The 19,080-nt window shown below is 39.7% G+C and overlaps 2 protein-coding genes across 12 annotated transcripts in view; one reads left to right on the top strand and one right to left on the bottom strand.

Moving 5' to 3' along the window:
• The window catches only part of LOC106611555 (rap guanine nucleotide exchange factor 2), a 155,724-nt gene extending 146,613 nt beyond the window's left edge, over positions 1 to 9,111 (bottom strand). For 8 of the 11 annotated variants that reach the window (XM_014211897.2, XM_045723865.1, XM_045723866.1 and 5 more), the window contains exon 1: positions 8,429 to 9,110. In XM_014211897.2, coding sequence (XP_014067372.1) covers positions 8,429 to 8,497 — 69 coding nt within the window. In that variant the 5' untranslated portion in view covers positions 8,498 to 9,110. Of the gene's footprint in view, positions 1 to 8,428 lie in introns of all 11 variants that reach the window. The other 3 variants (XM_045723871.1, XM_045723870.1, XM_014211896.2) reach the window with 3 other exon arrangements.
• Positions 9,112 to 9,824: 713 nt separating this feature from the next.
• Positions 9,825 to 14,931, top strand: spmip2 (sperm microtubule inner protein 2). Its single transcript, NM_001141250.2, is given in 5 exon segments — positions 9,825 to 9,932; positions 10,684 to 10,913; positions 12,207 to 12,265; positions 12,457 to 12,574; positions 14,563 to 14,931. Coding segments are annotated over 5 exon segments (483 nt in total). The 5' UTR covers positions 9,825 to 9,865; the 3' UTR covers positions 14,572 to 14,931.
• The last annotated feature ends 4,149 nt before the right edge of the window (positions 14,932 to 19,080 follow it).

The raw sequence follows: 19,080 nt of genomic DNA on the forward strand, positions 1-19,080 counted from the left end.
TGGATTACAGGCAACATCAGCACCGAGCTAAAAGCTGCCACTTTTAAGGAGCGGGACACTAATTTGGACGCTTATAAGAAATCCCGCTATGCCCTCCAACGAACAACAATCAAACCAGCAACTCATCAATACAGGACTAAGATCGAATCCTACTACACCGGCTCTGGTGTTCGTCGGATGTGGTAGGGCTTGCAAACTATCATGGATTACAATGAGAAACCCAACCGCAAGCTGCCCAGTGACGAGAGGCTACCAGTCAAGCTAAATGCCGTCTATGCTCACTTAGAGGAAAGCAACACTAAACCATGCATGAGAGCACCAGCTGTTCCGGACGACTGTGTGATCACACTCTCTGTAGCCGATGTGAGTAAGACCTTTAAACAGGTCAACATTCACAAGGCAGCAAGGCCAGACGGATTACCAGGACATATACTCAGAGCATGCGCTGACCAGCTAGGAAGTGTCTTCACTGACATTTTCAACCTCTCCCTGACCCTGTCTGTAATACCTACATGTTTCAAGCAGACCACCATAGTCCCTGTGCCCAATAATGCTAAGGTAACCTCCCTAAATGACTACCAGATAAGTTGGCTGAGAACAAATTCTCGTTTACTGCAACGACCTGGGGAATAGTTACATTGGAGAGGAGGGGGGGATGAATGAGCACCATCATCCCAGAAACCCTGAACTCACTCCAATTTGCATACTACCCCAACAGATCCACAGATGGCGCAATCTCTATTGCACTCCAATCTGCCCTTTCCCACCTGGACAAAAGAAACACCTATGTGAGAACGCTGTTCATTGACTACAGCTCAGCGTTCAACACCATAGTGCCCTCCAAGCTCATTACTAAGCTAAGGACCCTGGGACTAAACACCTCCCTCTGCAACTGGATCCTGGACTTCCTGACGAGCCGCCCCCAGGTGGTAAGGGTAGGTAACCACATATCCGGCAGTGTGGTTCATGGACAACAACCCTTCCATCAACGTGAGCAAGACAAAGGAGGTCAACATGAACAACAGGAAAAAGAGGGCAGAGCGCACCCCCATTCAAATTGATGGGGCTGTAGTGGAGTGGGTCGAGTGCTTCAAGTTCCTTGGTCTCCAAATCACTAAGGACCTATCACGGTCCAAACACACCAACACAATCGTGACGGGCACGACAATGCCTATTCTCCCCCCAGGAGGTTGAAAATATTTGGCATGGGGCCTCAAGATTCTCAATACTACAGCTGCACCATCGAGAGCATCCTGACCAATTGGAATGGCAAATGCTCTGCATCCAACTGCAAGGCGCTACAGAGGGTAGTGTGTACAGCCCAATACATCACTGGGCCCAGGTTCCTGCCATCCAGGACGTCTGTACCAGGAGGTGTCAGCGGAAGGCCCTAAAAATTGTCAAAGACTCAGACTCTGACCCAAGTCAGAGGTTGTTTTCTCTGCTACCATATGGCAAGTCTGGGACAAAAAAGGCTTCTAAACAGCTTCTATCACCAAGCCATGACTTCTGAACAGTTAATCAAATGGCTACCCAGACTATTTACATTGACCCCCTTATTTATTATAATTTCTTTGCACGGACTCTCTTGCACAGGCTCGATGTACACTCACTGGACTCTAACCACACACACACACACTACTACACTGATAATACAGCACACACACACACACACACACACACACACACACACACACACACACACACACACACACTCGTCACATACGCTGCTGCTACTACTTGATGTTTATTATCTATGCATAGTCACTTTACCCCTACCAACACTGTACATATTTCCTCAATTACCTCGACTAACCCGTACCCCTGCACATTGACTCGGTACACCTTGTATATAGCCTCGGTATTGTAATTTTATTGTGTTAGTATTTTTCCTGTATTTAGCAAATTTTTCTTGCCATTTTGAAACTATAGCTGGTAAATGGTGAGTAAGCATTTCATTTGTCATTATGAGCTAAAATACATTAGCCAATGTGGGACTGCCTTAGACTAAATGTTGTGTTCTGAGCTAGCGTGGGCATCGTTCATTGGTGCATTTAGTGCTTTTGTTCACCTTTTTCCATTGAAATATGTAGCCTCTGTATTTAAAATGTGATGAATACGTAATTATAAACGCAATGTGTGTAACCATTTTAGCCAGAGCTCGGCCTCCACTTTCAATACAAGAATAACACGTGACATCACCTAAATTCCACAGGGTTAGCGGAGCAATGAGGCCAAGAAAAGTTGCTTTTGTGTTTATGGACTGGGAGTTTGAAGCATTTAGCCTATTAGCAAATAGTCAATGCTATATTTTCTATGGGCAAACTACAAGGTTCTGAATTAGGCCTGTTCAGTTTAACTCTTGCTACGGGAATACATAAATGATAGAACACATCAAATATACTGAGCAAAAATATAAATGTAATGTGATGGTCCCATGTTTGAGCTGAAATAAAAGATCCCAGACATGTTCCATACGCACAAAATGCTTATTTTCTCAAATGCTGTGCACAAATTAGTTTACATCTATTAGTGAGCATTTTTCCTTTGCCAAGATAATCCATCCACGTGACAGGTGTGGCATATCAAGAAGAAGATTAAACAGCATGTTCATTCCACAGGTTCACCTTGTGCTGGAGAAAATAAAAAGGCAACTCTAAAATGTACAGTTTAATCACAACATAATACCACAGATGTCTCGAGTTGAGGGAGCGTGCAATTGGCATGCTGACTGCAGGAATGTCCACCAGAGCTGTTGCCAGATAATTTAATATTACATCTCTACCATAAGCCACTTACAACATTTAAGAAATCTAACTAAATAGACATATGAAGAACCATCTAAAGATCTATATCTATCTATCTATAACTCATAGAACCTTACAGTTCCATGGTCTCACGTTGTAGAAGTGCTGATAAACGTACAAAAATAAGAATAAGATTTACATTTCCACTTTCAAAATGATACCACAAAGATGGTTGGAGGTCCACATATAAGATGATGTTGACTTGAATGGGAATATCTGTTATTTTAAATTATACTCTCAATCCTCCATAGGGAACCTATTGAAATCAGAAATATTTATCATAGAATAGACATGACCATTTAAATTGACATTTAACAGTGGACATCTTTGTGGTAGTAATTAGAAGTTAAAATATAGGCCTCCTGAGTGGCGCAGCGGTCTAAGGCACTGCATCACTACAGCCTGGGGTTCGATCCCAGGCCGTGACCGGGAGTCCCAGCGAGCAGGTGTTAAGAAGCACGGCTTGGCAGCTCATGTTTCAGAGGACTTTTTTTTTTATTATAATAAAATAGTTTGACAACATTATAAGCTTTTAAATGACAAACTCAACTGTTTATGTTTCATGGTATGGTGGGGTATGCAAAACGAGTCAACTTTGAGTACCTTTAACTCCTGAATGTTTTGGCATTCAGGTCCAACAAATCACTTTCTGACCACTTCGTCCATGGGCAAACATGTATCGAAAGTGTTGTTTAAAATCAAAAGGGATGCTGTCAAAAAGTGATTGAGTCCTTGCCTAGTCAAATAAAAGGTTAAATAAAATAAATTAAAACATTTAAATGGATTTACCCAGAAGCTAACTGCTAAGCTAACAAAAGCACGAGACCAAAGTTATTCTCAATCCATTTTATTTCTCAATCAAGCCCGTCTCACATGCTTCTGTTCTGACTGGGTGATCAAAATAGGACAGAGGTCACACACCAGAAACCACACACAAACAAGCATCATAAAAACAGTCACTTCACAAATGTTCTCTCCTCTCTTTTGCAATCAGCCCTTCCTTCCTGCCGGCCCGGTTCAAAAAGCATCCTGATGCTTCTCCACTCGCACACCGGGCAGGATGCTGTTCACTGGAGAGAGAAACAAGCTTCCACCCTCTCTCTGACCCTCCCGGGCTCCTGTCTCCACCTTCTTCTTCGCACTGCCTTTTCACTTGGATATTCCTAGTCACTGCTTGACTACTATGCTAATCCCTTGCTAAGTCCAGCACACAAGGACACAGTCTGAGCTCCGACGTTTGAGCTATATGAATCACTGTCAGCCAGAGGTCTTGCTGACTGTACATGGCCTTTGGCGTTTTGCCGCCGCCTAAACAATTACAAGGAACAGACAAGCCTGACTCATTGTCCCTTCTTGGATGGCTCCTGCATCTTAGGCGAAAAAGTAGCCTGTGTGTTTCTAATTATAGATTTAATCTTTCCTCTCTGTTTCCCCAATAAAAATATTGTAGGTGCCCAATAGGCAAGCAAAGGCAACAGTTCCATGGAAAATCTCACTGTGTCTCAGTAGGCTACCACCATGGATGCCAGGTTACGATTAGCACTTTAAGACGGCAAAATCCACACCTGTCCAAACACGATGTTAATCCCAAGAGGTCATGCCATCTCCAATAGGACAAACATGGTCAGTTGCTAATGGGGGACACTACTAGCTTAACATTTGAATGAGTGACAAGTTACAATTCCAAAATAAAAAGCGCAAGGGGGGCCTGTCCAGTTATAATTCAAAAATATTCTGGACATATTTCAAGGATAACTTGTCTGGTGACAGTGGTCAGTCCACATTTTTCAAAAACTTCTTTACTCATGTCATAATGGTATGCACCACCACTATGAGGTTTAATGAAACGTGCATGAAATGTGTTGGCATACTCGCACATGGTTAACGAGTCAGCAATGACAACACTTGACAGCCGTTTAATTGTTTCTTCAATGTCAGATAGACAGATACATCAACATGTGGCTGTGTCACTGTGCCAGCAACAGCTTGCCCACTATTTTAATTGGTGGTCTATCGATTCTCTGGGCTATTGTTGTGCGTATCCCTGGCTGCCATCAAACCACAAGGCCCATTGCCTAATGGTTGAAATGTACTGGAAATACGAAGCAAATACTTGCAATAAACAATTGTGTGGGGGCACTTCCACAGTAGCGCAATTGTGCTGATTCAGATTTTTCACTTAGACATGCATGCAAAACAAAAACCATTGATTTCAAAGTTTAACAAACCATACAACTCCATGCACAATGACTACATTTAACAATTTACACTGAAAACTATGAAAACACATTTACTGGAAGAACTGTGCAGAATCAAAGTTTGATAAAAGAATTTCAGTAAAATCTCACTACGTTTTTTATGTGACCATAAAAAATACCTGCTCTGAATTAAGATTCAAAATGTCTGCAGAAAGAATGGGGTGTAAGCTATGACATCTTGAGTTTGAAAACATATATTCTGGTTATTGAACTACAGTAAGTGAAGTGGATTTACATCTGGTAACAAAATTGTGGCAATTGAATTTCATCATGGGTCCCTGACCTGTACTAGAAAGAAATGCATAATTATGGATATAAATGTAATTCACTTCATGGTGATATATCCTAAATAGGTACGCAAAAGGTAGAAATGTGCAATATCCTCATTTGCATAGTTGGGTGTTATTCTACGCACTAGCTATTATTTTAATGAGCGCCGCCACCAAACAAGACCAAATATGGACCAATCATAGACATCTATGTTTCACAAGTTTGGACATCAAATTACAGCTCAGTAGAGTAAAATCTTGTTAATCTTGTGTATATTTTGTATTTTCATGAGGACCACAATGGAAATACATGTAACTTTGTGTCATCCTCAATGATTTTAATGGCATTGTACTGTATCCATATTTGGTTGTATTGTGTTTTAAAAAATTGCCAAATAAATCAAATACCTTTTTTTTCGTCTTTTTTTTTTTTTTTAAGTACAATAGAGCACAGAACAGTGGAGTAGAGTTCAATACAGTAGGCTATAGTATTGTCACGATACCAGAATTGTAACTTCGATACCAGGTTTAGTATCACGATACTCGATAACATCGAAATAATCATTACCAAAACAATACCAGAACAAAAATAGAATGGCAATTGATCCAGACAAACTCAGCTACTGCTTTGTTCAATTGTTGGGCATGTTTTAAGTTCAAATAGCATTACATTTGAAATATTTTACACCAAATAAGTTTCAGAGACAGCCAACGATGAAAAAAATTATACAGTCAATTTGACTTTGTTTTTACCAATCTAACTACATAACGGTAATCATTTCTTTGAATGGTAAATCTCTAATGATAAACTGGGTGAATCAAGATGTAGCCTAGGTCTATTCACAATACAGCTGAATGCATATTCAATAGGACTGTGGGCGTGCATTGATTAATTGAGCTTGTTTTGGTTGCTTTCATGGGGATACAGATGATAAACAACCTGTTTCCCTTCCATGTGGGACTTTTATTGTACTGATCGACATTTGCATAGAAGTAGCTTCTTTTATAAACATGCGCACTGTCTCTAACCAGTAATGACGTCCTTCACGAGGCAAGACGGGTACGGCTCGTCGGAGACCTATTCACACAGACAGTGTTCGCTGAGGCAATAGATCATCTCTGGCTGATGGAGAAACGTGACAGAGAGACCAATTAAGTTAACGAATAAGGTTTTTGGTACCGAAAAATTTTGTTCTAGTATAGAAAAAGTATTGATGTTTCGGTATACCGTGCAACAATAGTATAGTCAAGTAGAGTATAGTACAGTACAATACAGTAGAGTATCGTTCAGTACATTATAGTTTACTCAACTGTGCTCTACGTGCCAACGACGTGCGGTGGGCTGCCTTAATCGACATCCACCTCTGGGTTGGGTTAAATGCGTTAAACATTTCGGTTGAATACATTCAGTTGTGAAATCTGACTAGGTATTCCCTTTCCCCCCCTCCTCTAATGTTTACTGTACTGAACTCTACTTTTCTTTAGCGTGCCCTACTGTACTGTGCTGTCCAAACTTGTCAAACAGAGACATCCCTTTTTGGGCCAAATGAAGGCTGGTCCAGATGTCTGTGGACGTTGAAATCAAGGCCAGGGTGGACTGACCAAATGTCAACTACTTTGCAACGTCCATGCACGTCCAGTGTCGTTTTGTGCTCAGTGGATGAGTACGCTGGTTACAGTAAATGGAAAGAGAGTGGTCTCATAGGTAGGTGTCAGTAAGAACACACAGAGAGAGAGAGAGACAGAGAGAGAGAGAGTCAAGACTTGACCACCAGATGACAGAAAGAAAACAGTTATCAGCTGAACATAACAGTATGCCAGTGGACGGGAGGACAGTAGCATGTGACCCAACTGTGGTTTGTGACTACTATGATTTCCCATGATTATACACAATTCAATTGCAGAAATTGAATTGAAATCCCGGCGCTGTGTATAAACGTTTAGAAACATTGATAGTCACCACTTGCAATACGGCTTTAGGAACATACGGCTCTATCTTTCATCAGCGAGAAAGAATCCTTCAAATAAAAGATCCACTTACTGCAGCAGATTCACACAGCTAAGGGTGCCGCCATCCAACGAAACTACACTTCCTGAGTTACGCTTACACACAGGTGTTCGGAGCACGCTAGACAGCCAATTAGTGCAGGTGGTTGCCGCTTGTCTTCCGTCTGTTTTCTGAAAACAAGCGCTGTAACATGGAGATATGGCCGTGTGAGAACACTAACCCCATAAAAAAAGGTGTCTGTTAATTTAACCTCTATTTTTTTTTTGCTAATATGAAAGATATGATCCTTATGCTTCCAAAACCATACCACAAGCGATGTGTGTTAAAGTTCTGACTGAGCGTCGGGGTTCTTAACAAAACTCCCCTGTACAGAAGACGCCTTTGTCCAATGACTATTATGTGTAAAGTAATGGGAACTAAGAGTCATGATAAAGGGCTAGGCTACATTATCTTAAACAAGGCAATACCTGATATAGACTACAAGAGGCTACAGATTAGGAATCCTGAATGTTCAAATCAGTTCTAGGAGAGGCCTAAAGTGTACATCTGAGAGTTGATCATGGTCTATTCAATCAACACACACACTATTGTATAAATGTACACGCAAGCTCAATATGCCTGACACACATGTAAGGGTTGTTTAGACTTGGTTTACGCCTACAGCATTCGTGTAGGCTTATGTATTTTATTTTCTTGCTTACAAAAATAAAATACATCTAGCAAATTGGTAAATTATTTGACTGTTTGCGAAACAATGCAGCCTATGAATGTTTACATAGCCGTTTGGGAAAACAGGAAACATTTGCTGGAATGTGCCAGGTCTGAGAATGTTCGTGACATAAGTGGCCGGGTTACTATCAAGTCCTGTTATGTTAAGTACCTCGAGATTATCTCCCTTGATAGAGCTTTAGCGGGATGTAGACAGGATACGTAACCCTGTAGCAGAATGGCAACACACAGAAGTAATGTAACAATGTAGCGAAGGAGAGTGGCTGCGGGAAATGATAGACCACTGTCATAGTAACCGAGTGGTTTCACAACATGTCGAGATTAGTATTTTAAGGTATATCAAATAATTATACTGACCTGTTGCGTTCTTTCGGCCGGATTCATCATCACAGCTTGACGAAAGCTGTTATCGACATAAGACGCCATTGTTTTGAAGACGAGTTTCAAATAATGAAATTGCTTATATTGTTGACAATGTGCAAATATTCGCGGGCTGGATATTCACAGACCAAGCCACCGTCGGAGTCGGTTATCCACTAATAAGAGAACTCCAGTGGTCTAAAGATCGGAAATGTATCAGTCCCAGGCCACAATGGCCAGGCCACAATGTGAGCCTAGGGGTTTCTTCTGTCCCCAAACCGATATCAAAAGGCTGCCACCGATCCCCCCCCCCCCCAAAAAAACTTGCTATTAAGGTGCGGCTCGAAGGATCCTGAATCCAAATCCCAGTAGACGTCTCGCTATACAGTTGTATTATGGAAAAACTGTTCCTTTATCTAAGCCGACGCTAAAAGCAAATATATGTATCTTCAGCATTCTTGATTTTGCCACAATTCAATGTATCCGCCTTCAAATAAAATAGCAAACTACTCATCTATCCTGACAATAACCGGTTGTCCATTTTTTTTTATAATAAATGTATAGGCTACATGTACAAAGGCAACCTTTAAAAAATCATTATGATGGGTTTAAAAGTGACGATGGGTCCGCCGCCACAGCTTTTTGCTGTATGCCACCATGGTGACTGACACAAGGGGAGGCTCATGGGCGAGTCCATTTACAAAAATGGAGCCGGAGGACAATGTATTGTGGCCTACAAAACTATCATTTGTCGCCATCCAATGACAGAAACTGGAATAACACATACAGATAGGCTATTCAAAGAGCAAATAGGCTACTCAAATGCACATTTTGGAATAATTCATCGTTACAATTACTTGTTTGGGGGGACTATTTGTTGAAGCTCTATTTGACTGGAATTTCATTCTGCTTTGATCTATGGAGGAAAATGTCAAGTGTGTAAATAGGAAATGGGAAACACTTATGTTCGATTGCATTTAATTATATTAGATGTATTTCTACTATATTCTAACCACGTGTTATATTTGACATGCTCCAGTGCTGTTCAAGGTTTCCAGAAAAATTGGTGGACCATGGTACAATTACACTTTGTAAAATTGGACTCCGAATTGGAGGTAATTATGACACAACAGAGTTAAGTACTAATGTCGCGTTCAAATACTACTCGGAAGTAGGAAACTCGGAAATGTCCAAATTGCTGGTTCGTTAAATACGGCAGGTGGAGTTAGCAGTCGGACATTACCGAGTTTCCTAGTTCCGACTAAGTCGAGAACGCAGCACTAATGCGTTCAAACATTGACACCGTGACAACCATTAGTCGCATGGCAACAGCCCACTGACCCTATGACGAGCGCCCTCACATTATCCCCCTCGGGCGTGCTGCTGTAACCGTGTACTCGGCTGCTGGTATCTAGTCCAAAAATAACAGTTCCAATGAAGAGTAGCACATTGGAGGAAGGAAGGCTCCCCCAAGCCTATGGTCAAAGGATGCTTTTTACAGGTATGTGTCACATAATTATTGGGTTTGATGTAGAATGTTACAAGGGTAGAAATAGGTTACACAACAATCACCTCTTATTACATAGGCTATTGTGTGTAGCCTACATGATGTATATAATTAGGCCTGTTTTGGAAATTATACATTAGGGGTCTGTCATTATAAATATTGGTATTTTGTGATTTTAATGACACGTAGATAAGTCGGGACAAGAAACTGTGGGGGTGAGTGGATGAGAGATACTTGACACAGCCTTTTCATTGGCAAATGAACTTTCTGTAAAAGACCACTGTCAAATGAACTTTCTACCAACTGTGGCTTGGTAGAGCATGGTGTGTGCAACGCCTGGGTTGTGGGTTCGATTCCCACGGGAGGCCAGTACAAAAAAAAAAATGTATGAAATGTATGTATTCACTACTGTAAGTCGCTCTGGATAAGAGCGTCTGCTAAATTACTAAAATGTAATGTAATGTAAAATGGAACCACCCTACCACCCTATTCCTTAGTGCACTACTTTAGACTAGGGAAAAGTCTTAAACGGGATCCTTTGGACATACCAACTCTGACGTCACCCCATGGAAGTTCACAATTAAAATGGTTAAGGTTAGGGTCATAGTTAGGTAAGAGTTAAAGTTAGGGTTTAGGGTATGGACGTCCCAAGATTTCTGGATAGCATAAACCTTTAGAGTAGGGCTCTGTGTTGCTCACTATTTTCTGAATGGTTCTCACATTTCATTATGTTGATTCTAATAAGGTCCAGATGGAGTTGGAGACTACAAGGCAAGATTGATCGACTTTCCCCGCTACATTGGCATTGGCCCTTTGTCACCTGAGGGTACAAGCGATTTGAATTACCTGTGCCGGCCTGCTCCCTGCACCCCAGCCCCCATGCCCAAACAGTGCTGCATTGGAGGGGTGGGATGGGGCATGGAATATCACCAGCTGTTGAACAGTAGGACGCTGCTCAGCAATATGCAAATTAAGGTGGGGCCCAAATGAAGCCTGTGAGCTGGATGTTAATTCGATTATTAATAAAGGAGGGAGTTAGGTGACCTTGATGAACATTTAGTAGATTAGCTACATCATATATTTTATTTCATAAGCCCTCAAAGTTCCATAATGGGGTGAAAATGTCAGCCATCTTGGTCAGGGAGAAATCCAAAACCAGTCTAAATTGGAATGAATGGCAGTAGAGGCATAGGTGATGCATTTCCTGCTTTTACTTATGCAGGAAATATAAAGTAAGGCATGTGATGTATCAGAAATTGTTTCATGGAATTATAGTCAACCTAAAATATTTTTATATAATTATCAATACAGTTTATACGGGTTTTATACCAATTCTGTATAAATAACCTCTAAAATATATGTAAACAGTCCATCAATGTTACAGATTTTGTTTTCTTGGAATGCTGTGAGTGCTATTATATGATACAATATCAGTACTTGTTGGATTTACAACTTGTCTAAATCCTATCATCAACTGCTTTGCGCCAGTGTATGGCTGTGGATTGGCTAGTGTTTGAATGGAATGTTGGCATATTGGCAGTTCATTTGAAAAATTAATGGGATCATTTCTCTAAAACTGGCTGGCTAGTTAGCTAACACAAAACAGTGCAGATACATTCTTCACTATCTTATCACAGCACTGGCAAACCATGGTTGACAATCTCCCTGACCAACATGGCTGACCTTTGGACCGTCATAAAAAGGTTAAAACACATTCTAGTATTCTAATTAATAATTATATGGTTATTATACTCACCTGTTACAATGGCCAGAATGTCATAAGAGAATACTGTAGTCATTAAGTCATAATGCTCACCAAGTGTTTGACTTGGCCAGGAGCTCACCGGAGCTGTGTACCGGCACCTCACATGTTCTACTGCTTGAGCTCCTGTTCCTCTTATAGAATATTAGCTCAAAAGTATTGTGGAGCTCCTGCATCTGTAAATGTAAACAGTACTGGCACCCAAAATGAGAGCCGGCACCTATTTCGTCCAAGTCAAGCACTGTGCTCACCTGTCACAATGCTCAAAACTGTAATCATGATTCTCAGCAAATGTCACAATGGACACAGTGCTCAGAATGTTGTCAGAAGACAACAATACTCAAATCACGATTCTCAAAGTTGTCACAGTCATGACCCTATTGATTCTGATGCTGGCATTACATCGGTATTAAGACAAGCCACTTTAATTGAGACAATTTATTCTATTCATTCAAATGTTATAACATACAACTTTCAAAGTGACTCAGACCATATTGTTCCTACAGAGAGCTGAATTCCGCTCAGCCCTTGAGGACAGAGTCACCCACAGATATCAAAACCCATGGTAGGCCCCACATGTGGTAACCCACACTTTTATATAATGTATTTTATTTTTCAACCAGTCAGAATCACTTTACCTGCACGCTGTGCACATTTCCAATGTGAAAGTGATAGCATCACAGCAGGCTTGTGGAGTGTTGAGTGAATGTAGGTGCACCCTTCTTCATCCATTATTCACCATTTCCACTTTTGCAGGCACGCACCGCCCCACTTTCTAGATAAGCAATCTGTTGGAGCCCGCAGCAAACTCGCATGGACACACAAGTACGACTGTTATATCCAAGATAACAACAAACAGTTCCTTCTCAACAGGGTAAGTCATTAACTACAGGAATGTGACATTTCCTCCCTTCAAACACCAGTATGAAGGACACATTGCATAACTGGAGATATATTTGACCAACTAAACCCAATTGTAAGGGAGAGGATGAGGGGCCCCTCTTTTCACACGAACACTCCTATTTCTGCATAGGCCTTGTCCTCAGGGTGTATCTGACCTCTCATTTGATATATCACTTATTAGTACTATGAAACTATATACACAGCATTTGAGGAATTCGATGCAAATGCATTCAAAGTTAAAGGGTCATACGTGATACAGTGCCATACAACATTTTTCATACCCCTTGGATTTCTTCACATTTTATTTTGTTACAAAGTGGGATTAAAATGTATTTAATTGTCAACAATCTACTCAAAATACTCTAATGTCAAAGTGGAAGAAAAATTCTAACATCTTTTAAAGATTAATAAAAATGTGATAGCTAAAATATAGTATTGCGTAAATATTCAGCCCCTTTGTTCAGGCAAGCCTAAATTAGTTCATGGGTAGTCACATAATAAGTTACATGGACTCAATGTGTGAAATAATAGGGGTTGACAAGATTTTTTTAATGACTAACCCTTCCTTTGTCCTCCATACATACAACATCTGTAAGGTCCCTCGGTCAAGTATTGCATTTCAAGCACAGATTCAACTACAAAGACCAGGGAGCTTTTGGAAAGCCTCATAAAGAAGGGCAGTGATTGATAGATGGGTAACAATAACAAATCGGACATTGAATATCTCTAAGCATGGTCAAGTTAATAATTAGGCTCTGGATTATGTATTAAATCACCCAGACACAAAGATTCAGTACTTAACTGAGCTGCAGGACAGGAATGAAACTGATCAGGGATGTTACCATGAAGCCATTGGTGATTTTAAAACAGTTACAGGGTGGGTGTGATGGGAGAACTGTGGATGGATCAACAACATTGTAGTGACTCTACAATAATGACTTAAATGACAGAGAAAATTATACAAATATACAAAATACATGCATCTTGTGTACAACAAGGCACTAAAGTAATACTGCAAAAAAACATGGCAAAGGAATATACTTTTTGGCCTAAATGCAAGGCCTTATGTTTGGGGCAAATCCAAGACATTACTGAGTAACTGCCTCCTTATTTTCAAGCATGGTGATGGCTGTGTCATTATATGGGTATGCTTGTCATCGGCAAATACTGGGGAGTTTTTCAGGATAAAAATAAATGGGATGGAGCTATGCACAGACAAAATACTAGAGGAAAACCTGCTTCAGTCTGTTTTACACCAGACACTGGGAGATAAATTATCCTTTCAGAAGGACAATAATCTACAACACATGGCCAAATCTACACTGGAGTTGCTTATCAAGAAGACAGTGAATGTTCCTGACTGGCCAAGTTACAGTTTTGACTTAAATCTGCTTGAAAATCTATGGCATGACTTGAAAGTTGCTGTGCAGCCGTGATCCCCAACATCTTGACAGAGCTTGAAGAATTCTGAAAATAATAAATGGGCTATATTGCACAATTCAGATGTGTAAAGCTCTAAAAGACCCAAGAAGACTCACAGCTGTAATCGCTGCCAAAGGTGTTTCTAACATGTATTGACTCAAGGGGCTGAATACTTATGCAACAGCAACATTTTAGTTATTTAATTTCAATCCTTTAAAAAATGTTCCACTTCCACTCACATTAGAGTATTTTATGTAGATTGACAAAACATATATTTAAAAAATATATATATATATTTATCCCACTTTGTAACAATAAAATGTGAGGAAATCCAAGGGGTATGAATACTTTTGCAAGGCACTGTATATGAAAGGACATAACTTTGGTTGGTGAACGAACCCATTCAAACCACACATCATGCTTGACCATTTCTGTATGGAGTGTTTTTAGTGAACAGTATTCAATAGGATTATTATGATATTTTTGCCTGACATACCTATAACTCATAAATGCTTCTTTGTGTTTTTCCCTTTCTAGAGAGATTAACTCGTTCAGAGAAAAGCTGCATGTGCCTCACAAATGAGTTCCTTGAAATAGTTTGGGTGAAGAACGGATGATGATTCAATCAGCTGTGTTGTCCTGAAGACCTGACCAAGTGTCTGATTAAATACCACCTTTTCATCTACTGTATACAATAGTGAATCAAACCATTTTACTCTGTCAGTACTCAATTACAACTCTCATTAGTCATTTGCATGATCGAATTCACTGAAATGGTTTAGGAGCACTGCAAGTAGGCTACTATACCACACCCTTACACTGGTGTATTTTGCAGTTAGTTATGCATCAACATTTACAGTAAATTAGGAAGCCTTTAAATCCTCAAATAAAGATTTGATGAGATGAAAATATCTCCAAGTTTTGTCTGAAAGGTGAAAGTAAAGCTAAATGTAAACCATACATTTTTGGTTAAGTCCATTGGCTTTACTTTAAAATCTAAAAAGTTTTGCCACTTATCTAAAAGTACTCGTATGTTTTCTGCTCTGCTAGCTCTACATGGGGAACTTAGAATGAAAATGTCAGTTCACCAAGGATGCCTCGGACACCAGTATTGCATACCACAGGTCCGGGACCCAGGTCTCTCCTGTCTTGTGTCATAGATTCAAACTTTCGATAACAAGTGTGTGTGAAGATAATCCATCCCCTGAGCAAAAGCAATTACATTTACCAAAGTCTAGCTCAGATAACTGCTGCTGACTCAGATTGGGAGAGGAGTTTTTACTGCACCAGAGATTTCCAATTGTCATGTAATGAGGCACACCAACATATTCTTGTAAGCTCAACTTCAATTTGGTGTTAATCTTTCCTCCATTTAATATCTGACCCTTTCTAAGACCTCTTCTGGCAATACAGAAATTACTTATTTTTTTCATCTATTTTTCTACAGTGATTTTTTATCAATACATGGCCAACATATTATCTTCCTCTTCGGCACAGCCAGAAGAGGACTGGCCACCCCCCATAGCCTGGTTCCTCTCTAGGTTTCTTCCTAGGTTCCGGCCTTTCTAGGGAGTTTTTCCTAGCCACCATGCTTCTACACCTGCATTGCTTGCTGTTTGGGGTTTTAGGCTGGGTTTCTGTACAGCACTTTGACATCAGCTGATGTAAGAAGGGCTTTATAAATACATTTGATTGATATTCACATGCACACTTTTGGGACATATCTACTATCATGTAGGTTATAGCAGTGGTTGATTGGAATGGGATTAGGCAAAAGGGTCCACTCCTTTAGGATTGGGGACAGAACACTGGGGATAGAAAATATATTTTTGGAAAAATATACTAATTTTGGGTGGAGTAGACAGCAGTGTTGTTCCCTGTTTTAAAACGTATCAACGCGTCTAAATATAATACATTAAATATCGCGAGATTTAACGGATTTGAATATCCTTAGCGTCACGGCAGCAACATTAGCATGCCGGTAGCAACATTAAGACTTCCGGTTTTTGGATTTTGCCATCAAAATAAAAGTGTGCTGTAAAACGCTAATTGCAGCATGATATTTTTTTTGCATTATGTTGAATTATAACTACACGGAGGGAACTGATTTAAAGATAATGACTTATTTATTTAAGAAATAATATTATAAGGTGGAGCAAATAAGTTTGCATGGGGCCCCTGGACACTATACGGTACATACAGGGTTGGGGAGAAAGGGATTACAAAAAACGGTAACTGTAATTCGTTACATTATCAGCAAACATCTTGTAATCAGATTAGAGGCTTTTGAAAAACTAGATGATTACTTCGAAGATGTTTGCGAAAAAAAATCTTTGACACTTCTGTTTTCTCAATGACATTCAAATCAGGATGTTAAAAAGCGCAAATTTAAGTGTGTTCCACGTGAGCGAGTCTGACCACAAATCAGAGACGACTATGATGAATCACCAAATGTGTTTGATGGATATCGGGAAAATAGCAGGAATAGGTTTTTGTAGGCTACAGTCCAAGCCATTTCTTCAAATGGTGCGACTGCTGTCAGCATCCAAAGATTATCCAATTTGAATAAACGCTTGGAGGTAAGGATGACAGCAGTTTAGTTTCCTGCGATCCGGATATCACTTATTATTGATATCTACATATCACATTGATGTGAATCCCACTGCTGCTCTCTCATTTAGCTATTTGCACCTTACGGATTGTGGTTGTTGTGGATGGCTGTTCACAAATCTAAGTGTGTTTGAACCCAATAATGGTTCAATTCAAGAAGTTTAAACTGCCTATCAATCATTGTTTTTGAAACCAGTGAAAAATGCGCTCTTGCAACAGCTGCATAGTTCGGATCCCAGCCTATGGAATAAAAGTTGGTATTTTATTACTCAATCTAATTCATGCAGATAAAAAATTTAATAAATCCATAGGCCTAATGGACACATGCTCAAACTCGCACACTTTTGATAGACTTAAAAAGGGTCAGTCTGTAGTTGCTATATCCGTTTTTGGACTTATAAATTATATATATTAATGTAAAGATATAATTTAATCATATTATTGTATGTAATAGAAAGCGATGGTTTAGATTAGAAAAATCCTACATAACCAACCCATAAAGTAAAATGTAACATCCATAAATGGCCAGTTATGTAAACTTTAACATTGATTTATCCTGCAGTAGATGTAGTTCAATTGGTAACATACATTTTTGTCTTCTTCTAATGCCTCTTAAGGGGAAAGTAACTGAATGTAATCAGATTACGTTACTGAGTTTGGGTAATCCAAAAGTTACGTTACTGATTACATTTTGTATAGGTAACTGGTAACTGTAACGGATTACATTTAGAAAAGTAAGCTACCCAACCCTGGGTACAAATATAGCACTGTACAGGAAAAACGATCAATTGTGTGTCCATAAAATCAGGGTCCAGTCTATTCACTAGAGTCCCTAGAATCCAAAACAGGTGAGTCTGAACAAAAATCAAGGTCATAACAAGTGTTTCTGGACTTTTACTGTCGTAAAATAGAGTCATGGACACTATATGGTACAAATATTGCACCGTACAGGCAAAACAATCAATTGTGTGTCCATAAAACCGGGGTCCCTAGTTTACCCTAGTAGACTTTTACCAGGTGAGCACAAGGCAATAATGTCACACAGTCACAAAAACCCCAACCCACACCCCTGCTACTTTCAGTCCAAAAACCCAAATCCAAAATGCAAACCTTTTGATTAATCGCGACCAGGATGGGTTGAAGAAAAGCACTGTTAACCTCAGTGATAACCGTTGATAGGCTATAGGCATAATTGTGGCGATACTAACCTATAGCAGCATGATCTTACTATGATACTGCCTCAAAAAAGATATATGTTTGCCTAGCCAAATCGCTTGACCTGATGCGTGCCAGGGCGGATTGCAGAGGTCTTGAAAAAGAAGTGTCAACACTGCAAATATTGACTCTTTGCATCAACTTCATGTAATTGTCAATAAAAGCCTTTGATACTGATGAAATGCTTGTAATTATACTTCAGTATTCCATAGTAACATCTGACTAAAATATCTAAAGACACTGAAGCAGCAAACTGTGAAAATTAATATTTGTGTCTTTCTGAAAACTTTTGGCCACGACTGTACATCTCAATTGTCAGTAGAAACCAAATTTTTTAAGCAAGTCTGCCATATCAGCTTTGTTTTTTTTAAAGGCAGTAAATTAGGCTGAATGAACTGTTTCGCTGCCAGACAAGATTTCGCTGGTGTAAGCAGTGGTAAGTATTCACTACACAGTGCTGAAAAGAAAGCTTTGCTGTTGGGACAGCTTTATGTAGGCCCCTGTAGGGCACCATTTGTAACCGTTATAGTGCAATTAATGTATTGTTTTGTGTTGTGGCTTTGCCCCACCAAAATGTACATGCTAAAATCATCACTGGCAAGCTTACTGAGACGAGAGCCCGAACATTCATATTCAGCACAGGAGATGCAGAGAAAATTCTACTCCCTTGGGACTTAACAACCACCATAGTCCCAGAGAAGGAAACACTGGAAGAGTATGAAATAAAATAACAAAAAAAGTAAAAGAGAGAGTAATTAGCTTAGAGCTCCACGCCAGAACGCTCAGCAAATACTACAACAGTAGAATCCCACGAGGCTAACATATCCAAAAAGAGCCTTACATATGGAGAGAAGAGTCCGAATTCTGCAGACACTGGTGCAAGATACTTAATTACTGTTCATTGGACCAATTGCTACGCATCATTGACCATTCCTCTAGAGAGCGTTCTACTATAAATCAATCTACAAATGAATGCAAAATTGACATTGAGCAGACGTACAGTACCAGTCAAAAGTTGACACCTATTCATTCAAGGGTTTTTCTTTATTTTTACTATTTTCTACATTGTAGAATAATAGTGACGACATCAACACTAATGAAGAAACACATGGAATCATTTAGTACCCAAAAAAGTGTTAAACAAATCAAAATATATTTGAGATTCTTCAAAGTAGCCACCCTTTGCCTTGATGACAGCTTTGTGCACTCTTGGCATTAAAAAAAATGCTT

This window comes from Salmo salar, chromosome ssa09, assembly GCF_905237065.1.
Source record: "Salmo salar chromosome ssa09, Ssal_v3.1, whole genome shotgun sequence".
Taxonomy (NCBI): domain Eukaryota; kingdom Metazoa; phylum Chordata; class Actinopteri; order Salmoniformes; family Salmonidae; genus Salmo; species Salmo salar.